This window comes from Haliotis cracherodii, unplaced genomic scaffold, assembly GCF_022045235.1.
Source record: "Haliotis cracherodii isolate W230 unplaced genomic scaffold, xgHalCrac1.p SCAF_2, whole genome shotgun sequence".
Lineage (NCBI taxonomy): Eukaryota > Metazoa > Mollusca > Gastropoda > Lepetellida > Haliotidae > Haliotis > Haliotis cracherodii.
Genome location: NW_027266275.1, coordinates 47,874,182 through 47,891,357, shown reverse-complemented (window position 1 = coordinate 47,891,357; position 17,176 = coordinate 47,874,182). Strand labels below are relative to the sequence as shown.

Here is a 17,176-nt window from a genome sequence, read left to right as displayed (position 1 = left end):
TAGCGTCAATTAAACCTGAGATATCACAGGCACTCAATTCCCTGTTAGATGAAATACATTCATCTGAGGATGCCAAGGTCATGAGGACTGCTACCTCTAGAGCAAACAACTTCAGTCAAAGATCTAATTTTAGACCTCGCATACAGCAGACATCCAATAAACGTCGTTACCAGTCAACCTCAAAAACGTGTCCCCTCTGTCACACAGCTGGTCGTCCCAGTGACAATCACTTTCTCAGTGAATGTTCATACTTACCTGATCAAGACAGAAAATACATGGCTAAGGCACGTCAAATAGCTAGCATCCTGGATGAGTCAGAGGATGAAGATGGACAGTCCCCTCATACAGACACAGTATCAACACCTCTCGTTACTGCCTCAAGTGTAAACAATGCTTCAGTCAATAGAGTCAGTGTACGTCAGTCTCCATATATGAACGCATTTTATGGTCATAATGTCATATGTCTTACCCTCGACAGTGGAGCTACAGGTAATATGATCAGTGGAGCTACAGGTAATATGATCAGTCAGACTACTGCCAGGAGACTCGGCATTGAAGTCACCAAAAGTTCACAACAACTTTTACGAGCGCGTAAGTCCTCTACAACAATCTGGCCTGGCGATTTCATAGAGTTATCACTCCCGGATGACCTGATCCACTCAGATGACACATTCGCAGTGGAACCACGTCTAACAGGTGATTTATTCAAAGACCACAAAGTATGGCCAGCACCAGATATAGTGTCCAGCGTTTCAGGGAAGATTAGAATTCCTAATGACACCAAAGAGCCTCTTGTCCTCAAGAAGCATGAGCACTTTTGCCAAGTTCAACAAGTATTCACCATCCCAAACTCTGAGACCGAGATGGTCGACAGTCAATCAGAAAGCATTCCTCTCAGACAGTCCACTACTACATGCAAGGTCAATTGTTCAGAACAGGTACGCACTGACCCAGATAACCAGTTCTCACCAGACACTCGCAACAGTTTCCACGCCCTCATAAAGGAGTACGATGATGTGTTTAATCCACATGTCCATGGATATAATGGCAAATCTGGCCCGTTCAAGGCAGTTGTCAACATGGGTCCTGTCCAACCCCCTCAACGCAAGGGACGAGTCCCACAATACTCACGTGACAAACTTGTAGAGCTGCAAGACAAATTCGATGAGCTTGAGAACATTGGTGTCTTCGTCAAGCCTGAAGATGTGGGGATATTAGTGGAATATTTAAATCCATCCTTCCTTGTCCAGAAGTCAAATGGTGGATTTCGTCTGGTTACAGCATTCACAGATGTGGGGTGGTATAGTAAACCACAACCATCACTCATGCCTGATGTTGATTCTACATTACGCCAGATAGCTGCATGGAAGTACCTCATAACCACAGATTTGACAAATGCTTTTTACCAAATACCCCTGTCACGTGGATCAATGAAATATTGTGGTGTGGCCACTCCCTTCCGTGGAGTCTGTGTTTATGCCCGATCTGCCATGGGCATGCCGGGCTCTGAAACTGCGTTAGAAGAATTGATGTGTCGTGTGCTTGGGCACTTGCTCAAGGAAGGATCAGTGGCCAAGTTGGCTGATGACTTATATTGTTGAGGTAATACCGTAGACGAGCTTCTGAACAACTGGCGACGTGTTCTACAGGCCTTGCAATTTAATGGATTAAAGCTTTCAGCTGCCAAGACTACTGTCGGCCCTTCTAGTGTGACCATCTTAGGATGGATTTGGAAAAATGGCTCAATTCAAGCAAGTCCTCACAGAATTTCCACCCTCTCTAGTTGCACCCGTCCATCTACAGTCAAGGGTTTGAGGTCGTTTATTGGAGCCTACAAAGTGTTAGCCCGTGTAATACCAGGTTGTGCTGGACTATTGGGTCCATTGGACACTCTTCAAGCTGGACGTCCTTCAGCAGAGAGAATAGTTTGGTCAGAGGTACTTATCTGTGCCTTTGGAAATGCTCAATCTGCACTATCCTCACATAAAACCATTGTTCTTCCTCGGAGGGATGACCAGCTATGGATCGTTACAGATGGAGCACTGAAAAACCATGGCATAGGTGCTACTCTCTACATTACAAGGAACAACAGTACTCTTCTCGCTGGTTTCTTCAGTGCCAAACTGCGCCAGCATCAAATGACATGGCTACCGTGTGAAATAGAAGCACTATCTATAGCTGTTGCCACCAAGCACTTTAGTCCTTACCTAGTACAGTCAAGCCTACAAGCATGTATCCTGACTGACAGTAAACCATGCGTTCAAGCATATGAAAAGTTGTGTCGTGGAGAGTTTTCAGCAAGCCCAAGAGTGTCTACCTTTTTGTCGACAGTGAGTAGATACCAGGCCTCTGTTCGCCATCTCAGTGGTTCTGCAAATATTCCATCTGATTTTGCCAGTAGAAATGCATCCAAGTGTGACGAGCCCGTGTCAGATTTACTCATTCATTCGTCAAACTGAGGACTGTACGGTACGTGGTACTTCTGTTCAGGACATCATGTCAGGGAAATCTAAACTTCCATACACCAACAGGAATGCATGGCTCGCCATCCAGTCAGAGTGTTCTGATCTCGGACGCACACATGCTCATCTCATACAGGGCACTCGCCCATCCAAGAAACAAACTGATGTTAAAGACGTAAAACGTTATCTACAGTCTGTGACCATCGCCAAAGATGGTGTGTTGGTGATTCAAAGAAATGAGCCTCTTGTTACCATCAGAGAGTGCATCGTCATTCCACGACAAGTCTTGGATGGATTACTGACTGCAATGCACATCCAGTTAAATCATCCTTCTGCCCACCAGTTGAAACTCGTTGTGAACCGCTACTTCTATGCTTTGGACATGGATCAAGCAATAACTAAAGTTTCAAGCGGATGTTATCACTGTACATCTCTTCAACAGGTTCCCCACACAGTTGTCGCTCAGTCATCTACTGATCCCCCAGAGATCATTGGAGCCGCGTTTGCTGCAGATGTAATAAAAAGAGAACGGCAACTCATACTTGTGTTGAGAGAATGTGTCACATCTTTCACCTGTACATGTGCCATTGAAAATGAGCAAAAGGGAACCCTTCGTGAGGCTTTGATTCGCCTAAGTGTTGAGATGAGACCATTAGATGGACCCCCGGCGGTCATCAGAACTGACCCAGCTCCAGGGTTTAAGGCCTTAGTTCAAGATGACCTTCTCCGAAGTCAACGACTTTGCATTGAAATTGGTCGAATAAAGAACAAGAACAAGAATCCCGTAGCCGAGCGAGCTATTCAAGAGCTGGAGCTGGAGTTGTTAAAAATTGATCCTTTGGGGGGGTCGGTCACACCTATAACACTAGCTATAGCCACTGCTCAAATAAATTCTCGCATCAGATCCAGAGGGTTATCCGCCAGGGAAATGTGGACACAAAGAGATCAATTTAAAAACCACCAAATACCCGTTGGAGACAGAAAATTTATCCTAGACCAACATCACCAGCGAACTACCAATCATCTACACAGTGAGATGTCTAAAGCCCATATCCCTAGCCTGCCCACCCCTAACATCAGCATTGGCGACCTGGTATATCTACATGCAGATCGTAATAAATCACGGTCACGAGATCGATACCTTGTGGTTGTTAACGATGGTGAATGGTGCAACATTCAGAAGTTTGTGGGTTCCCAACTTCGAAGCACGTCATATAGAGTAAAAAAATCAGAGTGCTTCAGAGTTCCATGTCAACATGAACAGTCAAGTGGACTTCCTCAGCAATATGTGTGCGATGAGTCTTCGGATGGTGAGATAGATACTGTTCCCCAAAGGACTGAACCACCTACCCTTCCCATCGTTCCCCCAGTGCTAAATGAACCATACCATGACCAAGACATTTTAGTCAACCCACCAGAACATCCTCCTCTGGATAATCAGGACTCCTTGCTTGAAAATGTTAGTGACAATGACATTGTGAATACAGATGACACTGATGATACCGTGTATTCAACTCCAGTCAATGCACAAAGGAGGTCAATCCCAGCACGGCGACCACCTCAACACCTCAATGACTATGTAACCGATTTCTAACATGTTTATGTTGCTCTGTCCATCAACTGTGTCTGGATACCTTTTCGCATTTAGGCTATAGTTATGGTGTCGTATCAGCTTATATCACGTGATGTCAAGGATATCTACATCAGGTTTTAAGTTTTATTGTTTATGACAGTATGAGACTTTAATAGTAACCCATATCAGGTAATGTTTTACAAAGAAAAAAGGAGGTTGCGCCAGTGTGGTTGGCGACCGTTGTTTATGTTTAGCGGCAGACTGCCTAGGTAGTGGGAGAGTTACCTCCCTTGGTTTGTTTCGTTCTCTCTTCACATGTTGTTTGGCCATTACTGAGAAGTAAAGCTACAAGTATATTGGAATACCTGTGTTGGGTTGTGAATTGCGAGGGTCCAAGCTGGCGCATACAAATGTTAGAGAGATAAGACAATTGATTTGGGGAAAAGAGGTACAGTTAAAACACATCTGTGACGTCATCTTATCGTTTGAACGCTCCGTAATTTATCAGGAAAGGAGAGTTGTTTGTCAACTATACTAAACATTATCTTGAACCAACATTTGAATTAATTTCCACTTGGAATAGATGGAACTATTTTTTACATTTATTGACAAGTGAATAATTTCATATATTTTTCCGAAAACATGTGTCACATGCAGGATTTGAACCCGCATCCTTTGATTTGAAATTGTAATTGTCAACCTCAGCTACGGCGGCACATGAAGGTATGTTGTGAAATTAACTATTAAATTTTTTCATAATTTTGCATAATGCTCTAAAGCTCAAAATAATATGTATATAGTTTGTGTTAGAGCAGGTTACCTACAACACTGATCATATTTATAGCAATTAGATAAACCTTTGACGAGAAAATACAAATCAGGTAATATATATATCTTTGTTCGGGGCCCTATATTTCCTATTATCCCTTCAGCATGTATTGACAATGTGCAAGTGATTGATAAATACTAGTTTAGGACCCAACAAAATTATGAACTGCCGTGAACCATGCATAGTATATGTCAGCTCGCAACGTGGCTTGGCGCACGTGCAACAGCGGCAGAGAACGCATTCCTCATGCATCACGCATGGGCGACTCACGCAGTATAAATACAGACAACAAAGAGTTCTGGTTTATTTTTCAAATATTTTCCACAACATAATATTTTGTCAAAGTGTAAAAGTAGGGATGAGTTTTAAGTAGGGGAATATCCTCGTAATTCTCCATTCCTTAAAAATAATGGGGCTCGGCCCCTGCGGGGCCTCTGCTCCATTATTTTTAAGGAATGGAGAGTTACTCAGACATTCCCCTATATATAATTGGTGTGAAAATAATTGTGAAAATATCTGGGAAATACGAAACTTAACACCCCTGTTCATAAACTGGACTTTTCTGACATTGCAGAGGCAGGACTGTATTCAGTAAGTCATCATTACTTAAACACAGGTAAAATATCAACAACGTCAGTATGGGACACCCCACATATGGATCTCTTTGCAACATGCACAGAACTGTTTCATCCGTCTTAGGTTGTATGAACAGCATTCGGTGATATACATAGTCATCATGGTCTCTGTGCATGGTCTCTGTGCATGGTCTCCGTGCCGCGCATGGTCTCTGTGCATGGTTTCTGCGCATGGTCTCTGTGCATGGTCTCTGTGCACGAAGCTTAAGTTTGGTGATCATGGCTTGAACTAACTTGAATCTACTTACAGCCATTATCATTCATACAGCAAGTGGTTCTTGAGAACAAGTGGTTCTTTAACAAAGTAACTAGCAACAAAATCACAATAATTTGAACAAAATATGGTGGGTGTCAACAAGAGAAGGAACCTGAAGGTCAAACATAGGCTGAAGCAGTATCAGATATTTAACAATGAACATGTTAAAGGCACAAAGCTCCATTTCATTATTAGCCTGATATAAGGTGCATGACAACATATTTTTGCACCACTGGGCTTCGATGACAGGATATGGAGCACAAATACGCAAATGGAAATAGTTTTTCAAATTTTAGGATATTTTCTCAATAAAAGTTAAACATCTCATAAAGTATATTTATCTAAATGTGTGGACTCGTCCAAAAAACTGAATCGGGCACACTCAGAAATTATTTCATGCATGATTTAAAAACACACAGAACCGTCGACGGACTGTCCCTTTAAGGTTTGCTCATGAAGTAGCTGTGCAACACACACTCAATGATGATTAAATATAAAAAGAAAAGTCTATAATTGTAAAACAAAATGCTATAAATAAAGTCTTTTAGTTTGTTTCCTAAAGTTAGATAATATAATACTCAAAAACAATGGCCTCAACCCATGTTGCTTAACTTCGTATTATCACTGACACCAAAGAGTTTGCAAATGATTTTGTCAAGGTAGACTGGATATACTGTGTTTTAAATTAAGATCAGTGAGGTATCAAATATACTTACCATCAGTGAACCTACAAGGACTTCATGAGTGCGATCAAGCTGGGCTACACATCCACGCATACTTTGCAAAATGAAGACCAGTTCTCTGGACTGTAAATAAAACATTTCAGTTAAACATTCTTCCATACAGGAAAGCCAGAAACATTTCAACTAATTACCTAATTTTAGTATCTTCATTCAAGAACATGTTTTGTTGATTCACACGTAAGAATAAAAAAATTAGTAAAATCTAAACATTTTTCACATTTGTATACCTATTTATCCTGCATTACTACTTAATGCATTTACTGCTGTTTTCTGACAGAGAAATGAACTGTGTGAGATCCAGCTGCTGAAGAAAAGTTGTTCCAACCAGTACAGGAAGCAGCGCCCTCTCACAGTCAGCGCGTGACCCGGAAGTCATGACGTCACATCAAAACACAAAACTGCTTTAAACCTCCTCGTGTTGCAGGATAAGTATACAAATGCAAAAATATTTAGAATTTACACAAAAGCTTAACTTATCCTGCGTAACTCCGTATTGCATCTTTATCAGACGGCACGGCTGATGGGCATACCTTCAGATGTGATCCATAATAAACCCTTGTCAAAGTCCGATGAATCCACATGCATACAAGTGATGACCGGAACATCTATGACCATTACTGTATTCAGGAAGAGTCGATGCAAAAAGGAAAAACCCAAATAGGTGACAGAAATAGAATGAGGCGGGTAGCCAAAAACTACAACTGACCTAAGAGCGAATGCTAAACACAGTAGAGCCCTCTAATCTGGCGTGATCAACACCAGAGAGATCGACGGGCCCCACTCTGGGTATCTAAGAATCAGTGGCATCAGTGTCAACATCTACTACCATTCTCGAGAGCCAATGTGGAACGCCGGAGAGCCCTCTAGTCTGGGGTGATAAACACCAGAGAGGCAGACTTTAGACCGTCACAGGAAAACCTTCAATGCCCTAATAGGGCATAATAAAAGCTCCGCCTCTTCATCGGCACCCACAATGGACGAGAGGTGAGGATGGTGAATGATCTATCAGGCTGTCCTCAGAGTTGATTCTTGGCAATGAAGTCCCAGCACAGCCCAAGACACACAATGCCATGATTACTGTGTTCGAACCGTTTTGGGGATCAACCGAGACGGAAAGCACAGAGTTAATGGCAACCAGGTATGGTAGAGCCCTTCAACAAAAGTGTGCTGCACAAATAAAGGAGAAACTGCAGTGACGCTGTCAAATGATCCTGGTGTTTGTCTGAGCCTGGAAGGAGCACCCTTTGTCGACATACAGTCCCCATATAGACAAAAAACAGACTGAAGCAATAGCCTTGGCCGTTCAAGCCGAGTAGTTCATGGCTCCTAAGGCATTCGGCAGAAGCATCAGGTGTGCATACAAAAACAGCAATCTGCTGTGTGGGTGTAACACTGGGAACGCTGACGGCATTGACTGCCATAGCTGAGGGATCCGGCATCTTTTGGCAGGTCAAGGTGAACACATGGAGCTACTACACGAGGGAGCCAACATGTCTGGCCTGGACAGAGCTTGTGACAGAACATGCTCTCATGAGTGCTATATGAGAAATTACAGGTCCAGGCTGACCAGCAAGTCGAAGAAGCAGAAGGTCTGGTTTAGCAGGGATGGACAGTGGAGAGTACCTTGGTTCCTCAAACACATCACCATGGTGATGTTGTCCACGGATATGATCAACAGGGCGTGACCTAGAATGCTCTGCCAGCAAGTGGTGGCCAGGATAAGTGCTTTATCTCGAGGCCACTGACAAAGTGGAAGCAGCAGTGGAAGAACCAAACCTCATGTAGACGAAATATACCCGCTCAACAACAGACTGCAGAGGCATAGACTTCACTGGTAAGTCAGAAGTTGCAGCAATGTCCATAAGATAAGGTGGAAATCTGGAAAACTGTGGTTCTGGAAGATCGCACCGTACTGCACGAAGTAACGAAATCATTTCCATCCCGTAAGTGTCGTATAAGAGCTCCAAATCTTATATCGAGTTGACAATGAAGGAAGGAAACACGATACTCAGCATGTAGTTGTGGAAAGAATTAGAACACCGAAGCTGTATCTGGTAGCCAAGGCTGAAGATATATAAATGTTGTAGTCTGAAAGATCATACCGTACAAAGTTCCATGCCTTGAACCCTATATAAGCGCTACAGTTCTTATAGCGAGGGGGCGATGAAACGTGGTGCCTCCCATGTTGGTAGTGGAGGTATCCCGTTTCCATCCTCTGCACATGGATGGGCATCTGGTTGAGTGGTTGCACCATGCATACAAGTAAACCCGGGAGCACAGTGAAGAGCCTCTTTATGGAATTCTGGCGCTAAGGCAGGGTAGAGTAGTGTTGGTGCTGGCGATGTCGACGAAAAAGACAGTGGATGTCGTCATCATATGGCAGTGCCGGTGTAGAGCAAAAATGAACACCGTGATATGGGAGACGCCTTGTCTTGACCAGTCAACGATTATCCCGAGAAGTGGGTACCCGTAGACTTTGACCATGGGGTCAAACAGGCTAAATGAGCGTGAACAGTGAAAATCTGCCAGTTCTAATACAGACGTTGTCCACCAGAAGCCATGTTTTGATGGAAACCTAGCACGTCTCGGCCAAGCGGCTCGTAGGGGGCTTTGAAGAAACAGCTTCAACGAACATGTGAGCTCCTTCAGCCTCATCCAAGGGATGAACCTGCAGGTCATCTCTTCTGGCGCTTTTAAAGACGCGGTTAAGGAGAACGTTGCAAAACAAAACCTTGTCCAGACAACCAGTTGGCAAGTTGAATCAGTCCAAATGTCTACTGGTTTGAATTCCTCCCAGGAATCTGAACGATAGTCACGATCTGAACGACGTACCGGAGAGCAGCTACAAGAGTGGCGACAATAGAAAAGATGTGGTTACCTTGTCGATCCGTTGTGACGATCTATGAGTGTCAGTAATAGGAGGAGGTGCCAGTGGCGCCGGTGAGGCAATTGCCGATGGCACCACTGGAGCTGTGTAGCAAGTGCCTGAGGGGCCAAAGCTGACATATGTCTGGAGCGCACGTGGCTTTGGGAGCGCACGTGGCGTCGGGAGTGCACGCGGCGTCGGGAGGGCATCGCTTTTCTGGAGCACAGGCGGCATGCTTTTCTGGAGCAAAAAAGTGGGAAAAAGAAAAAATGGCGGGAACATGCCTGTAAATTACTGTGACTAGAGCCACAAACAAGCGATAGAAATTACAAATTATGAATGGGAAGACCCCAAAGGTAACAGACCATAAACAGGTAACAATATAGCAGCATACTATAAATGCAGAAACACGCAAAGTATAGATAAACTACAAAAAAATGACAGTTGGATGCTGATACAAACTAATTTAATACAAGTTGGTTGATGATGCAAGACAATATCTTGGCAAACTTTGCTACATGAAATGTCATAGACAACTATTTGTCACAAAGTGATGAAATGTCCCCCACCTGTATATACACCATAGTACCAAATATGAAGACAATCCAGCGATTAGTTCTTGAGATATCGTGGCAACACCGTTTTCCAACTCCAAAAGCAGATTTGCCTTTTGTGACCTTGAAAATGGGGTCAAGGTCACCAAAACCGACTGGTGTCTGTGGAGTCTGTATATACCCATAGTTCCAAATCTGAAGACAATCCAGTGTTTAGTTCTTGAGACATTGCGGCAACACCGTTTTCCAACTCCAAAAGCAGATTTGCCTGCTGTGACTTTGAAAATGGGGTCAAGGTCACCAAAACCGACTGGTGTCTGCGGAGTCTGTATATACACCATAGTACCCAATATGAAGACAATCCAGCGATTAGTTCTTGAGATATCGCGGCAACACCGTTTTCCAACTCCAAAAGCAGATTTGCCTGCTGTGACCTTGAAAATGGGGTGAAGGTCACCCAAACAGACTGGTGTCTGCGGAGTCTGTATATACACCATAGTACCCAATATGAAGACAATCCAGCGATTAGTTCTTGAGATACGCGGCAACACCGTTTTCCAACTCCAAAAGCAGATTTGCCTTTTGTGACCTTGAAAATGGGGTCAAGGTCACCAAAACCGACTGGTGTCTGCGGAGTCTGTATATACACCATAGTTCCAAATATGAAGACAATGCAGCGATTAGTTCTTGAGATATCGCGGCAACACCATTTTCCAACTCCAAAAGCAGATTTGCATGCTGTGACCTTGAAAATGAGGTCAAGGTCACCAAAACCGACTGGTGTCTGCGGAGTCTGTATATACACCATAGTTCCAAATCTGAAGACAATCCAGCGATTGAGTTCTTGAGATATCGCGGCAACAAACAGGTGCCCACCCAAAATTTTGTAGTGGTAAGGAAAACAAGTTAACAATTTAACATGTTATAGGTTATGGATGGTATAGGAACAGTGCAAAAGATTATATTGTCCCTCAGCTGGCATTTTGAGATAAGCAAACACAGAGTCTGATCGCCAATCACCAAGGTCCTTGATAGTCTCAATTGGCACTCCATGCAGAAGCAACCTCGTCGCACTCCCTCGGCGAAGGCTATGAGCACTACAATCGTACACAGAGAGTCCTTGTGCGGTTAAGGCACGTCACAGACATGAGCGAAAACTGTTCACTGTACGTAGTCAATTGTATCTTTGCCGACTCAGTGAAAGTTGGAGCTGTGGGGTACTGAGCCAGCAACCTGAAAGAAACGAACAAGTGCCGTGGTTGGACACAGGGGATGCCCTGGATACATGGGTAGCGTCACATAATGGCATCTGTTGTTGAAGTGTATGGTTTTTGAGGATCGCACGCACAAAACCGCCCCCTTTTTAGCAAATCTCACATCTCATCAGGACACTGACTTAGCATATTTTGCAGATACAGATCCCACAGTAACATTGCTGGGTATCAATAGTCTAAAGAAGCACACAAGCAAAACCGCAAGAAAACACACATCATCTGGCTTGGTTTGGGAAACAGTTCATTGAACTTAGCAGTAGCAGTATCATGTTTGGAGTAAAAGGCGATTTGTAGTTAGGGGCTGATCCTTTGGTCTCCTTGATGCCCTTCAACATCCAAGTTTTGTAGAATTTTCCTACTCGGAATATTCTATAAGTAATACGTTACCACTGTTATACCAAGGGTGTTGTCTCCCACAACTGCTGCTATAGCGAAATCTACCACAGAGATCTCAATTACCTCATGCAGCACATGCATAGCCACCCAGCTGCCATGTGACACCCTTCACTCTTGTCTCTTGCGTTACCACTGTTATACCGAGGCTGACTACCACAGTAGGCGGTGGGGAGCACCTACAACCCGAACCTGACTGCTCGTGTTCCTTCCGACCAGCGGAAGTAAACAACAAGGTGGAAGCACTCGATGCGCATGCTCCTAGCTAGGCGTTACCCTATAGGAATACCAAAGCACTGTCAAGCGCATACCGTAAGGCTCAATCGTCATTGCCAAACGATTAGTGACTCAAAACGGCCCCACTGGATAGGTATTTTATCGCCGCAGCGGATGAGAACACAGTATCTGTGTGAGCTAAATCTTAGATCAGGTTAAAACAGTCGAAAAGAGGGAAATTAATTTCATATGGACTGTATATCCCAGAGCAAGCCTACTTAAAGTATGCATTAGGCAAGTGACCTAATTCCAGTATTTGTAAGCATGCATTACAAGGTTGGGATACATGACAGACAAATAAATACATGATTGTCAAAATACAAATAAGGACAAAACACACAAAAAGCCGCCCTCACCTGTGGTGTGAGCGCCCTGGTTTGCGGGACCCCCACTCCACCGTGCAAGGTCTGAAGCCTGAGGAGTTTGGAATTGCGCTGGGCACACCCCTTAGATGACCGCTTGTGCCGCGATGAGCGACCCAAGACGGTGCACACCCTCCACATCTTCATCAGAGACCTGTCTGATGTAATGATTGGCAAATACCGAGTCAGAACGCCAGTAACAACCTCTTAATATTCTGTGAACAAAGATATTAGAGTGTAGGGCAAATGTTGCTGCTAGCGCCCTGATCTCGTGACCCCACTACCGGTAACCCCCGAGACCTGTACGCCAGATCGATAACAGAACGAAGCCATAATGCAATCGAGTGGCGAGTTATGTCAGCAGTGCGATTAGGGTTACACGATATGAACAGACGGTCACGCCCTTGTCTGCGTTCTTTCGAAGCCTTAAGATAATACTTAAGGGCCCTAACCGGACACAGCGATCTGTCCTCAGTATCAGCAGGATGTAAGATTTCCTTGAGTGATCTTACAGTGAATTCTCTCTTCGTTTGACCAAATTTCTGATTCTTGGCAACAAAGCCCATGAGCAGGCCCAGGTGGACCACTCCTTCGTCGCCCCTATCGAATCGTACTTTAGCGACATCGAGTGCATGAATCTCGGACACTCGTGCCGCCGTGGCAAAGGAGAGGAGAAATGCTGTTTTCCAAGTCACGGAGTTTATACGGAGCTTCCGTAAGTGATTTCAACACTAGGGAAAGATCCCAGGCCGGTGTCCGAAGGTGGCCCTTCTTGAGATCATGCTGTTTGAAACCCTTAGATAATACCCCGAATCATCGGCTCTTTTGAAAGACAACGTAGCAACGTAGCAACGTAGCAACGGAAGAGACATAGTTGGCAATGGAACCCCCGGAGAGTTTCCGGGTCTCTCGTAAGTGAGACATGAAACGAGCGATATCCTGCACAGACACCTTATCTGGCGAATGAATATGATGTTTACAACACCACTTCGTGAAAATAACCCAACGTGCATTATACACCTTCTGGGTAGAATCACGATGCATACTAGCGAGAAAAACCTTTACTCCTCAGACACTGGCTGACAACATCCACACGTGCAGATTGAACTGCCCTGCCTTTAGATGAAGCTGACGGGTGTGAGGGTGGATCAGGAGATCCGGTCTCACAGGCAGTGGAAGTGGCGACTGCGTGACCTGGGTCAGCAAGTCGGGGTATCACGATCTGTTCGGCCATATGGGCGCGATCAGTAACATTCGACAGCTAACTCCTCGGAGCCGGCTTAGAATGAGTGGTATCAACAACGTCGGTGGGTAAGAATAAGCGTCCATGCCCGTCCAGTCTAACGCGAGAGCATTGTGATCGATGGCCCCTGGGTCCGGGACTGGTGATTGTTGAACATGGTTGTGAACAGGTTGACCATCGGACAACCCAAACATTCGCACAGCCACTGAACACTACTGGGTTGAGTGCGTCAGCCAGTACATTCCGCACACCTGGGATGTGACGGGTGCGTATCTGTCACGGGACACTGTCCACCAGAGCGTAAAAATCGAAAGTGAGATCGAGTAGCGAGTGACTGTGGGTTCCCCCGAGTTTGTTCACATAGGACACTACCGTCGTGTTGTCGATCGCCAGCATGACCTGGGCGTCGACGAGACGATGCTTCCAGTGATTGACTGCGTTGATCACTGCCTTGAACTCGAGACAATTGATGTGAAGACCTAGTTCGTCTACGCACCACAGCCCCGAGCTCACCTCCCCTCACATCTGTATACAGGTTCAACGTGGCCCAGTAGGGCCACATAGAGACGTTGTAAGGGACCGTCCACCACTCCAGATGCGGTCGGAGCCGATCTTGGAGGGTGACGGTCGCACTGTTCTCCTCCTGTGCCAACAACTGGATTAAAAACCGTTGCAGCGGGCGGAGTTGGAGACGACCCCGTTCAGTGCAGTCCTGGGCTGACACAAGTAGCCCTAACAGCTGTTCCCAAAAGTGAACAGTCTGTTGCACTGCTAAGACTTTGGCAATCATCGCCTGAATCTTGTGCCACCTGTCTGGGGGGACAAAGAGGCGATGGGTCACCGTGTCGAACCGACCTCCGATGAACTTCAAGTTCTGTGAGGGGGTTAACTCGATTTTGGGGAGATTGACAATCCACCCCAATTGCTCCAAAAGCTAAAGTGCGAAATCGAGCTGACGAGACAGCATGTCCGTCATTCGATTTGCTAAACGCGAGACGTCAAGGTACGCGAAGTACCTGACACCCCTCCTGTGGAGGAACCCCACTATGGGGGTGGTTAACCGGATAAACAGCCAGGGAGCGGACGAAAAACCGAATGGGAGTACAACCCATTCGTAGTGCCTGCCTTGAAAGACAAACCTGAGATACTTGTGATGGTCCGATTGAATCTGAACATGCAGATAAGCATCCTTCAGATCGATCGAAGCGAGCCAGTCGGCCGGCATGATCAGAGCTTTCAGGTCCGCCAAGGTCAACATTCTGAACTTGGGTGGCTTGTGAAGGTAAAACTTGTTGAACGATTTCAGATTGTGAATCATTCTGAGTTCAGTACTGTCCTTCTTGGGAACGAGAAATATCCTGGAGTAAAACCCCGGTGTTATTTCTGGTAGAGCTAACTCCCGTACTGCCCTCTTCTCCACCAACCTGCTGATGGCATCAGCGAGAATGGAAAGATCGGATTCCGAATAGAAACCTGCCAACGGGGCAACGGTGAGCGGCGGATTCGCTTTGAGATCTAGCTGACAGCCGTAACGGATCATGTTGACCACCCACGGGTCGTCGAACACTTGTTCCCAATTCTCCCAGTAAGTCTGGAGTCTGGCTCCCACTGGGGAAAGAGAGGGGGGCCTGACAGGCTGCGGCAGGCGCTGATCGGCATACAAACCTCTCCAATGAGAGTCACCTGGAGGGGCCCTTGTCGTCCTTAGACAATTTGGGCTTCCCCCAGTTCCCCTTCTTCCCGCAAAAGGGCTGCTGATTGCCCTTACCGGAGCCCACAGGGCGGGGCTTCTTCACGGAGGAAGAAGAACCCGACCCCTTAGACCTACCGGCCGCAGCATCCTGGGGCGCGCTCCGCTTAGGAGCGGCACCCAGGCGCCTATGCAGGGACCCAATAAGATCAAGTGTGTGCCGAGAGGCCTCGGCAGACACAGCAGCCTGTTGTTCCTTCAGAACCCCAGGGATCTTATTATTGAAAAGGGTCCGCGCAGACCAAGGCTGCGAGACATGGCAAGCATGGAGTGCCGAGAAAGGGTGTCCAGCTGCTGCAAGGTAGCTTGCGTTACCGTAGCAGCCTGTGGGGCACGGAAACCCAACGGCTCAACATGGGCCTCCGCGGTAGGACCAGCCTCGGGAAAGGCAAGGTCATGTACCAGGAATGAACCCTTTCTCCACGAACGTGGAGGCAACGGGAGACCCCGACCGGAGGCTGCTGCGAAGGCGTTCTCCAAGGAAGGCTTGATCCTGCGCAGCAAGGTTGATGCGGGGAAAGCCTTGTTGGAAGACTCATCGTATACCTCGGAGGAACCCACAGAGCCGTGGATCCCGAGACAATAAGAACTTGCGGCACACCCCTCAACTCCGAGTTGCAGGGGTAGAGGGGGTGGATAATGGCGACACATCCATGTCAGACATTTTTGTACTATGAACAAAGAGCAAAACATGGTTACAACACAGGCACCACAATTATTCACAAACGAGCATTTTCACAAGAAAATAAACGAGCAATGTGAATATAGAACATACACATATAACATATAGAGAAATAAGTGATGTTAACCCCCAAAGCATACTAGAATAGGGGAATGTAAGATACAACGTGCATACGAGAACCCCGCAAGTATATAGAAAAAAGGGCGGGGAAATTTTTTTCGTTTGGCATGAAAATTATATCCAAGCGTAACTGCCGCAAACGCCCCGTAAAAGCACAGTTTATTAGTGAGAATAAACAATAATAAATATCACCGAATGGTCAAGGAAACAGGAACGCTTCAGCAGTCTTAATAAACACGTCTTGCTAGAGCAAGCAAAGGAGACAAGAGTGAAGGGTGTCACATGGCAGCTTGGTGGCTACGCACGTGCTGCATGAGGTAATTGAGATCTCTGTGGTAGATTTCGCTATAGCAGCAGTTGTGGGAGACAACACCCTTGGTATAACAGTGGTAACTTTTTACTTAATGTAATAGAGAAAATTAGCAGTCGAGGGGTTAGTGAACCCGAACATCTGATGCAATATGCAAGTTATGTTCAAGAACTGGGGAATCAAACTACAAGCATGGGTGCATCCTAAATATGCAGCATAGCGACATATTGTCTGAGGTGTAGCTGGTACGGGAACACATCCTGTAAGAACACAGAAAGTTAGGTGCATCCTCGCATGACAACGGTATGTTGATCTTGTGGTAGGAGCAAAACATTCTTGTAATTTCTTTGGTCAGGTTGCCTGTGAGGTCATCCACTCTCGAACCTGCAAGGATATGGAAAGCAAGGTTTTAGGAGACATGTGATAGGGCAACCAGTAACCAAGTGGCGGGCTCTGCGGTTCACACCAAGACACCATAGCACGAAGGAAGCGTTTGAACTGTGAAGACATACATAACTTTGACATAGCCTCAGCTATCACAGTCTCTGAGCCTGGCAGGTACTCAGCAAAAATAGTAAAATTGTACTTTATAGCTGTTCCCTGAGACAATGCATCACCGTATAACAACCTGAGGTACCATGGTTAATCATTCCAACCGTAGCCTGATTACCCGTATCAGACATCACACACAAAACGTCTATTCGACCATTTAGTACACAACGTCTCAGCTGCTATGCACACTATTGAAAGTTTGTTCAAGTTAATATGGTATTCTTTAAGATCAGGTTTGTCTAGCTCCCAGTCCACGTGGACCCAATCACACTCATGGAAGGCTCCGGCCGCATGTG

General features: G+C 45.7%; 1 protein-coding gene across 1 annotated transcript in view; it reads right to left on the bottom strand.

Moving 5' to 3' along the window:
* Positions 1–17,176, bottom strand: part of LOC139468155 (RNA polymerase I-specific transcription initiation factor RRN3-like) — a 346,794-nt gene that overhangs the window by 259,078 nt on the left and 70,540 nt on the right. Inside the window, exon 5 of the mRNA XM_071249934.1 lies at positions 6,472–6,561. Coding sequence (XP_071106035.1) covers positions 6,472–6,561 — 90 coding nt within the window. The remainder of the gene's footprint in view (positions 1–6,471; positions 6,562–17,176) is intronic.